The 11,174-nt window shown below is 39.9% G+C and overlaps 1 protein-coding gene across 1 annotated transcript; it reads right to left on the reverse strand.

Moving 5' to 3' along the window:
* On the reverse strand, window positions 607–2,698 carry LOC18769063 (UDP-glucose 6-dehydrogenase 1). The gene has a single exon (XM_007203064.2). It carries the CDS (start codon window positions 2,216–2,218, stop codon window positions 767–769), a length of 1,452 nt encoding a protein of 483 aa, XP_007203126.1. The 5' UTR covers window positions 2,219–2,698; the 3' UTR covers window positions 607–766.

The raw sequence follows: 11,174 nt of genomic DNA on the forward strand, positions 1-11,174 counted from the left end.
CATTTTTGCCCCTGCATCCATTAAAAAAATTAACAAAATTGACGGAATGACCATTTGTTATAACAAAAGTGAAATTAAAGGACCACGGGAACCATTTTGGAAATTGAGGTACTCAAATGCAAATCGGGTCTAAATTCAGGGACTAATAAAACGAACGATTACCCCTATTATAAAAACTCATATAGAGCTTATTTGGAGAGAAAATCCCCAAAACTAGAAAATGACTAGTGGCTAATTTAGATTTTTCACTCCAAATAGTGTATATTATGTGATGCTAAAATGAGTTTATTAGTGAAATCCTCATTTTTAAGCCTAGCAAATGAAGGTAACTAAGAACTCATGAGCTGCCTTTGGGCTTCCGTCTGCAATCTCACTTACAACAACTGCTAAGGTCATTGTATTTCACCAAACATATCAGGTTTACTCATAATGATTATAAATATAAATATGTTTAATTCAATGTATAAAGTTGAATTTGATATATAGATGCATTAACAAGAGTGAGACACACCTACTTACAGATGAATTTGAATCAACTTATTTACCCCAAAAAAAAAAGATAAAAGAATTTGAATCAACTTAAGACTACAATCTTGGAGGGAATGCATGAATTAATGGATCTCCAATAACTTTATAATACTTATTGATTTCAAATTGTGAATCTCCAATAACAAAAACAAAACAGCAAATACAAGAATCTGAATCAAAACTGACCGCCGGCGCCGTGTGGGGCAACTCTAATGGAAGCACGATGAGCAGTTTAGTCTTACGCCACAGCAGGCATGTCCTTGAGCCATGCATCCAGGGGCTTACCAATTGAGAAGACAATGAAGCCAATCTCACGCAGCTTGTCTGCATCAATAACATATCTACCATCAAATATGAATGCCGGTTTCTGCATGTTCTCATAAATCTTGTTGTAATCAAGGCTTTTGAACTCATCCCACTCAGTCAGAATGCAAATCCCATGGGCGCCCTTCGTCGCCTCGTACGCGTCCCGGACAACTTTCACTTGATCCACATTAAAGCAACTGGTCGGATTCACGGGCTGCAGGTGAATTGGATGGTCCCAATCAAACTTTCTCAAAGTGAGGTCCCTTTGGATCTGGTCCTGAGTGACCTGAGGGTCATATATGCTGAGCTCGGCCTTGTCCACCAACAAGCCTTTGCACACATCAATTGCTGGGGTCTCCCTTGTGTCACCTGTATCTTTCTTGAAGGCAAACCCTAGTATGGCAATCTTCTTTGTCGACACGGTGTTAAACATGGAAGCGACTACACGGTTCACGAACCGGCTCTTCTGGTAGTCGTTGATCTTCAGAACCTGTCTCCAGTACTCTGCCACCTCCGGGAGGCCATTGCATTCACAGATGTAGACAAGATTCAGGATGTCCTTCTGGAAGCAGGACCCCCCAAAACCGACACTGCTGTTGAGGAACTTGGGGCCTATCCGGGTGTCCTTGCCAACAGCATGTGACACCTGAGAAACATTGGCCCCGGTAGCCTCACAAAGGGCAGACATGGCATTAACGGACGATATTCTCTGCGCTAAGAACGCGTTGGCAGCGAGCTTCGAGAGCTCTGCAGACCAAAGATTGGTAGTTATGATTTGGTCTTCGGGCACCCACTGCGTGTAAATATCCTTTAATGCTTGGATGGCCTCCTGGCCTTCAGGGGTTTCCCTGCCGCCAATGAGCACGCGGTCCGGGTTAAAGAGATCTTGGATTGCTGTTCCCTCCGCAAGGAATTCGGGGTTCGAGAGGATTTGGAACTTGATCCCCTTGCTGTTGTGGCTCAAAATCTTCTCTATTGCCTCAGCTGTCTTAACTGGAACCGTAGATTTTTCGACAACAACTTTGCTAGACTCGGAGACATCAGCAATCATTCGAGCAGCGCTCTCCCAATATGTCAAATCTGCGGCTTTACCTGCGCCGAGGCCGGTGGTTTTCGTGGGGGTGTTGACGGAGACGAAGACTATATCGGCTTCCTTGACGTGCTTCTTGACATCAGTGCTGAAGAAGAGGTTCTTGCCTCGGCATTGCTTCACCACATCATCAAGGCCAGGCTCATAAATGGGAAGCTGGTCGCTGTTCCAAGCTTCAATCCGTTTGTCCCAGATATCGACAACGACCACTTCAACAGACGGGCACTTGAGGGCAATCACTGCCATTGTAGGACCTCCAACATATCCAGCTCCAATGCAGCAAATCTTCACCATTTTCCTACGTATGTTCCACTACTCTATATGCCTGCCATATATACATACACATAAAATTAGGTTCATATTATATATATATATATACACACATAAAATGATTTTGTGGCACTCCAAAATCACCCTTACATGACCTCATACGCTCCTCATGCGTGGGTGGTAGAGGAGTGTAGGAGGCGAAGTGGCCAAAAAAAAAAAAAAATAGTCACAGTAAATTTCTGTTTGATCCTACAATTTATGAAAATGGAATATTGTTCAATTTCGAAGTTTCTAACCCTACACTGAATCATGGTTTAACCAAACCCTTTTAACCCGGATCTATAGACTATAGATTTATGGCCACATCCTGTTCCTAAACCTAAGACTTTTAGCCTCAATAATTTCAAGAACATCCTCCTTTTTTTTTTTCTTTTTTTTTTGGGGGGGGATTATATTCAAACAAACATTGCTTAAACTAGAAAATTTTCATTAGAAGAAGCAAAATAAGATGTACCCAAAAAAAAAAAAACAAAACTGGTAGATCCATACATGGACAAAGAAAAAGAAGTTGCTTACAGAAATCCCCAGTAATAATAAATTGAACAGATCCATGGAGAAGTAGCTTAATTCACATTACGACAATGGATGAGTGATCAAACGTAGATATAGAACGAACAGAAAATAATAACTTCATGCGCCAGATCTGACCAATTGCCAGTTCCATAAACAAAACCCATTTAAACTTAAACTATTCAAACGAATTGCACAAGCTGAAACAAGAGAAAAATAATATAATCCAAGTGATGATTTAGAATTACCAGAAAAGCTCTCCAAAGCGAGTGTATGATCAAAGAAGAGCATGTTGAGGCTTGTTTAAATACCCCTGCGAGATTTATGCAACTATTTCTTTTGATAATAATACTATTAGCGGGCCAATGCTTGGTGGAGACTAAAATTCGTGCGGTGAACGCGGGTGGGGCTGATTTCTGGATCCGTTTTTTTCTTTTTAATTTTTCTTTTTCAGTGAGTGATTTGGGACTTTCTTTGTAAGTATTAACTATAGCTTGCTGCCATGCCATCACTTTACTTTGTAACTTCAAAAAGAGTAATTTCTCTGGGATTCTTGTTTGGGTTGGAGCAACCGGCGTCGGGGGAGGAGGGGCTTGCATGCATCTTCGTGCGTAGAATAGAAGGAAGCCTGTCTTGTATCTCTCTGATCGTGCTTCTTTTGTTGTTGTGGTTGTCAAGCTAGCTAGGGTTGCTCTTCAGACAGGCCTCCAAAGTCTCCTTTCAATTTTTTCTTAAAACTTTTTGGCTGAGAGGTCATGAGTTCCAAGCGATTTCTTGTTTGCATAAAGCTGAAGCAAGTTCAGCTTCATTTCCAATCAGCTTAATATACATGCATATATATATATAGGATCCATGCTTTTTATTTTTTTTGGTTGGAATAGATGCTTTATTAAAATAATAAGCACCATAAGAGTGTACATAAGATAACACTGAAAACAACAAATACTTTATTAAAATTTATCGCTGCAAGCCAAGGGAAATTATGCGTCGAAAATTGACATTGCATCATTGAGAAAGGGAAGTTATTCAGAAAAAACATAAGTAAATAAATAAAAGAAAAAGAAGAAGATGAAGATACTAGGCTGAGGTGTTCAGAAGGAGAGAGACCAGATTGGTAGTGGGTAGGTTGTTTGGCATTGGGAAACTTAAAATTTGTGATAGCAGGGTTGGGAAAATTATGTTGGCGTGACTGGTGGATATTGACTTACTTTCCTTACACACTAAGAATTCCTATTATAATTGTAATTGATTTACTTTAATTCCTGATTTCCTACTGCAAATAGATTTAGGAATTTATTATTTACTTGCTCATTCAGGTTTCGTTGTATTATAAATATGACCTCCTACAAGGAGAAGAATACACAGAAAATTCCCACAAACAAATATTCTCTCATAGTTTTCATATTTTAGCATGGTATCAGAGCGGCGATCTTGGACTTGCTGACTCTAGTTTCAAACCCCCGCCGCTGCTATGGGGGTTGATGATTTTTTCAACCCTCATGGAGGTAGCACCACCGACTCATTCTCTCATTCTCCACCAACCATCGTTGAGTTGAGTGCCCAAATGGCTCCGCTCCTACAGATGCAGACTTTGACCCCGAACCCGATCCAGAATCAGGATCCTCTTTTGACGACCCCGACCCCGACCCCGACCCCGACCCCGACTATGACGACGACGACCCCGACCCCGACTCCGAAGACGACCCCGACTATGACGACGACGACCCCGACCCCGACTCCGAAGACGACCCCGACCCCCACTCCGATAATGACCCCAACCCCGAATTTGTCTCTGATTCAGACCCTGATCCCGATTTCGACTCCAACTCCGGCCCCGACTCAGGCTCAGATTTCGATCCCAATTCCTACTCAACCTGTATCCTATGGATCTTCCGCTGCACAGATTATGACTTCTAGACTAACGACCCCGACACATGGACCAGATTGCGCATATTGTGGTGATCCGAGACACACTTGTGAGACTTGTTTTAAATCGCATGGCTACCCCAATTGGTGGGCTACTCTTATAGATCGAGGACAATGCAATATGACCAGTAATGATACTGGTTATGGATTCCATACTTCCGATAAGATTGATTCTAGGAGCTGGATAATTGATTCCGGTGCAACTGATCATATGACGTTTGATCCTGATGATTTTCTGAATACTACACAACCTCGACGAACCTGTATTGCAAATGCCAATGGTGTTACTTATCCTATGACAGGGGCTGGCACTGTTGCACTCTCATCCTCTCTCACACTGTCTAATACTTTACTTGTTCCATCTTTATCCACTAAATTGTTGTCCGTTAGTCAGCTTACTGAACAATTGAATTGTTGTGTACTCATTTATCCGAGTTTTTGTTTGCTTCAGGATATTCACACTAAGGAGATTCTTGGTCGTGGTACTAAGAGATAGGGGCTATATTATGTCGATGACTTCAGTCCCGGCATGGCTAACAGCGTGACACATCCCTTTGATAGCAAACAAAAGCAAATCTGGTTGTGGCACCGTCGATTGGGACATCCGTCTTTTAGTTATATGAAGCATCTTATACCAGATTTATTCTCAGGTTTCAAGGACTCTGACTTCATGTGATACTTGTATTTTGGCCAAGAGTCATCGTGTGCCCTACCCGTTGAGTACTACCAAGTGTACTACTCCATTTACGTTAATTCACTCTGATGTCTGGGGACCTTCTCCTATCACTGCTCCTTCTGGTGTTCGATGGTTTGTCACATTCATCGATGGTTTGTCACATTCATCGATGATTGTACACGGATGACATGGCTTTATTTGCTGAAGCATAAAAACGAAGTGTTTTCCTGTTTTCAGTCCTTCCACAAACAGATGAAAACTCAGTTTAATGCTCAAATCCAGATTCTTCGCTCAGACAATGGTGGAGAATTTGTCAATCATGACTTTCAGACTTACTTCCAACAACATGGAATTATCCATGAGACGACTTGTCCTCAGACACCACAACAAAATGGTGTTGCTGAACGAAAGAATTGACATCTTCTTGAAACCGCCCGAGCACTTCTGATTGGCGCTCATGTTCCTCGCCATCATTGGGATGATGCTATTGTCACCGCAGTTCATCTAATCAACCGCATGCCTTCTGGTGTACTGACCTTTAAAAATCCCTTACAGGTGCTTGCACAACACAGACCTCTGCCTTCTGTTTTGGTACTCACACCCCGAATCTTTGGATGTGTGGCTTTCGTTCATCTCCACAAAAATCAACGTAGCAAACTTGATCCATGTGCGCTTCGTTGTGTTTTTGTGGGTTATGCCACTCATCAGAAAGGCTACCGCTGTTATCACCCTCCTACCCAACGAACCTATGTCACTTTGGATGTGACCTTTCTGGAATCTGAGCTATTCTTCCATGACCCATCATCCAATTCTACACTTCAGGGGGAGATACGAAGTGAAGAGCAGAATTGGAGCAACTTGGAAAATAAAGAAATTCTCCTTTGTACAGAAATGATTAATCATTCCGAGTCTGGAGCACGAGAGTACTCTCTGTCGAAAAGCGACCAATCGCCCATTCATAGCGATCAATTGCCTGACCCACCTGATCCTTGCGAAGATATTTCTGATCCGAGTCTCACACCTACAGACAATACAGAACAACAAGATGAAGACCCCCTCTCTAACTCAACAGTACCAACAGACCAATCTCCTGAGAATATCCTTGAGGTAACTACTCCTACTAGACTTGTGTATTTAGATGATAAAACTATTGGATATCAATTACCTTTCAGGCAAAATCGTGGGAAGCCACCAAACCGTTATTCACCTGATATTGGCAAGACATCCAAGTATCCAATTGCAAATCATGTATCCACTGAGAAGCTGTCTGAACCACTCAAGGCTTTTGTGCATCAGTTGTCTGCTATCCATATTCCAACCAAGGTCTCTGAAGCATTGAAAGATCCTAAGTGGGTCCAAACTATAAAAGATGAGATGAAGGCCCTTGAGAAAAATCAGACTTTGACATTAGAGACTATACCCCGAGGAAAAAAGACTATCGGATGTAGATGGGTGTTTACTATAAAACACAATGCAGATGGATCTATCGAGCGATACAAGGCAAGACTTGTGGCAAAAGGGTACACACAGACTTATGGTATAGACTATGAAGAAACTTTTGCTCCAGTTGCAAAATTAAACACCGTCAGAGTCTTATTGTCCCTTGCAGCTAATTTGGATTGGCCACTACACCAGTTTGATGTAAAGAATGCTTTTCTACATGGCGAACTCACGGAGGAGGTGTACATGGACATTCCTCCTGGATATAATACTACTCAGACTGGGACAGTTTGCAGGTTACGAAAAGCATTGTATGGATTGAAACAGTCACCACGTGCATGGTTTGGACGGTTCACCATGGCAATGAAGAACAATGGTTTCAAACAGTGCAACTCAGATCATACTCTGTTCTTGAAACATCGAAAAGGGAAGGTAACAGCATTAATAATCTATGTTGATGATATGATTATTACTGGGAATGATACACAGGAAATATCACTGCTACAAGACTATCTGGCTACGGAGTTTGAGATGAAGGATCTAGGTGGACTCAAGTATTTCTTGGGAATTGAGGTGGCTCGATCGCAGCAAGGCATATTTCTCTCTCAAAGGAAATATGTCTTAGACTTGTTGACAGACACAGGAATACTAGATTGTAAACCTGCGGACACTCCTATTGTTCAGAATCATCATCTTGGAGAATATCCGAATCAAGTTCCAACTAACAAAGAAAGATACCAAAGGTTAGTGGGAAGATTGATCTATTTGTCACATACTCGACCAGACATTGCTTATGTGGTGAGCGTTGTCAGTCAATTTATGCACTCTCCAAGTGAAGACCATATGAATGCAGTTCTTCGGATACTTAGATATTTGAAGTCTGCACCTGGAAAAGGACTTATGTTCTCAAAGCATGGTCATCTAAATATTGATGGTTATTCAGATGCAGAATGGGCAGGTAATGTAACAGACAGAAAATCCACATCGGGTTACTTCACATTTGTGGGAGGTAATTTGGTGACATGGAGAAGTAAGAAACAGAATGTAGTAGCTTTATCCAGTGCAGAAGCCGAGTTCAGAGGCATGACTAAAAGGATTTGTGAACTTCTTTGGTTCATAAAGTTGCTTACTGAACTTGGGTATAAACCTACATCCACAATGAATCTCTTTTGTGACAACAAGGCTGCTATAGCCATTGCACAGAATCCGGTTCAGCATGATCGTACTAAACATGTTGAGGTGGATCGACACTTCATCAAACAAAAGCTTGAGGCTAAAGTGTTTCAATTTCCTTTTGTGAAATCCGAGGATCAATTGGCGGATATTTTGACAAAGGCGATTTCCAGTAAAGCATTCCACAATTCACTAGATCAGTTGGGCATTGGCGACATCTATGCACCAACGTGAGGGGGAGTGTTGGCGTGACTTGTGGATATTGACTTACTTTCCTTACACACCAAGAATTCCTATTATAATTGTAATTGATTTACTTTAATTCCTGATTTCCTACTGCAAATAGATTTAGGAATTTATTATTTACTTGCCCATTCAGGTTTCGTTGTATTATAAATATGACCTCCTACAAGGAGAAGAATACACAGAAAATTCCCACAAACAAATATTCTCTCATAGTTTTCATATTTTAGCAAATTATTCTGCGAAAAAAAATACGAATGGAGAAGGGGGAGGGGAAGACTAGAGAGAGAGAGATTATTTGATGAACGGCTACATTAAACTCTTGGTTTCGTATTGGTCACATGTTCATTTCAGGAGAAGTTCTTCCATATAGGATGCATGCTTGAACATCTAATAAACCATCATATAATATATATGTATATATATAGTAAAACCCATTATTTTATCTACAACCCATTATGTTATTTTTCTTACCTACAACCCATTATGTTATTTTTCTATAAATAAAACCCTGAATTTTATAAGAAAAACCTTATGTACTATCGACTTTATTTTTCAATTGATTTTGTGTAATTTAATATTTTTTTTTTCCAAATTGGTGACATTTAATGTTCTTATTTGTTTCTTTTACAACCAATTTAATTTCTCTGTGTTCTTTTGGCGTGAGATTTTTTTTCTTCTTTTTTTGCAATATATTCGAATTTTCATTCCATCAATGGTTACCAATTTTCTTTAATTCAAATTTCATTTATAGATTAATGTACGCTTTCTTTAGATTCAAAATTATTATGTATCTATTTTAAATTGTATTTTTAAATATAAGTAATCATTATATTAAAAAATATATGTAAATTAATATACATAGTCTTAGTGAAGAACATAAAGAATTATAGGTAAATAATTTACTTAAATAATATAAGTAAATTATTGGGGAGCTTTAGTTTTAAAACAAAATATAGTTTACTAATTTGGAAGATAGGAATACAATTTCATCTAATTAGCATAAGGCCAAAACCAAAATGTAGTACCTAATTTTACAAAAATATCATTAAAAAATATCAAAATTACACACAATGCCACTCCTTCTAAAGCAAGCATACTATGCCACATGTCCATATCTAGCCAACCGCCACCGCCATCAAGCCACCCGCCGCCGACCACCTGCCACCACCACCGGCCGCCACCGCCCGTCGTCGGCCTACCACAGTCTGCAGGGGACCAACTCCGTTGCCCTTTATTCACCTTTTAAAAAAAAAAAATTGTGTCATTGAAGGGACTCAAACCTTGACCATCAAAGGAGGAAGGCTCCCTCACAAACCACTACACCAAACTTGATTTTGTAATATTTGTTCAATTCTACAACATTTATATAAACAATCAACGGTTTTTATTATAAAAAATATAAAAAAATCATTTCAACACCTATTCACACAAAAACTACAGCAAAAATACAATGTAGATATCAATTATGTTAAAAACAACTACAAAAATAAAAATCCAATTGTAATTAAATGAAAACTGCAATGCAGTTTCCAAAAGTCCAATTTTGACCCTTGCTCCTTTCCAAAATTGCAATGTAGATATCATATTTTATACCTAGTGTTCCTTTCTAGAGGATTGGCAAGCTGGGTAGAGCATCATAGTCAGGGATGTTGAGTCCCAGGCCAAGAGAAACAGCTGTAGGTACACCCCCACGGAAACTAAAAGGATATCCACGGAATAAGTCTACATCTTCTCTGTATGGATCATTAAGAGTGTTGAAAAATAGAGGAGTTGATGGATTTAACAAGTTCTTTATATGTTGTTCGAGTGCATTGATCTCTTTCCCAGATGGGTCTTTCGCAATCTGCATACAGGATACAGATGTGAACACATACGAGAATATGAAAATTTCAATAATAACAGCAAGAATCACATATAATATTCATAACATATATATCAGACACTTGTTTTGAAATAAGACAAAACCCAGATCAAACACAATATGCTTAACAATATGCTAAACAACAGCTTATTATGCTCCAAATACAACAATCCCAATAAAAATCCCTCACAGTTTTATCACCCAAAACCCAAAAATTGACAAAAGTGTTAAACAACAAACCCATTATTAACCCAGAACTCCATATCCTAAAAAACTTGTATTAGAGTTGTATCAACTCTGGAATCAGCTTCAAAAGAAAGAAAGCTCCCTTTGCGAGAACTTTGGCTTTGAGTTCACCTGCATCTGCATCTTCTTGTCTCCTTCCAACAGATTCTTGTCCCCCCTATCTTCAGCTGTTGTTGGCTTAATCATATCCGACACCGCCACCGTGATCTCTTCCACAGGATCTACTATCACTCCCTTGGTTCCCATTAGGTGCTGCATCTTGCCACTGCAAACGACGCGCCGTACGAAGTCACAACCACTTTTCCGTCGTGACCCCTGCACGAGAGAGAGATAGAGAGAGAGAGAGAGAGAGAGAGAGAGAGAGAGAGAGAGAGAGAGAGAGAACGGAGTCCCCTGGACTAATGAGATAGATCTGATTTTGGCAAAGGCTCTTAACAAAAGGGTAAAATTGTATTTTATCTCTATAATTTAGACAGACCCAACGAATCTTGGCCTCCTCTTTGGCCTAATCCAAAATAACAATTCTTTCATAGTTATTAAAACCAAAACTAAAATACCCAATGTAGGGGTGGGCAAAAAAACCGATAAACCGATCAAACCGACCGAACCAAACCAAACCAAACCGAAAAATAAGGTTTTTTTGACCAAACCAAAAAAGTCAATGCTGGACCTGAACCGAACCGTTGACTTCGGTTCAGGCTTCGGGTCTAAAATTTTTTGAACCGTTGGACCTGAACCGAACCGACCATTATTTAATTATATATGCATTTGACACATGGCGTTGTCTCATTGGCTTAAATAAGAACTTTGGGTGGGTCTGCTTGCACTATATTAGAACCTCT

The sequence above is a fragment of the Prunus persica genome, chromosome G7, assembly GCF_000346465.2.
Source record: "Prunus persica cultivar Lovell chromosome G7, Prunus_persica_NCBIv2, whole genome shotgun sequence".
Classification (NCBI taxonomy): Eukaryota; Viridiplantae; Streptophyta; class Magnoliopsida; order Rosales; family Rosaceae; genus Prunus; species Prunus persica.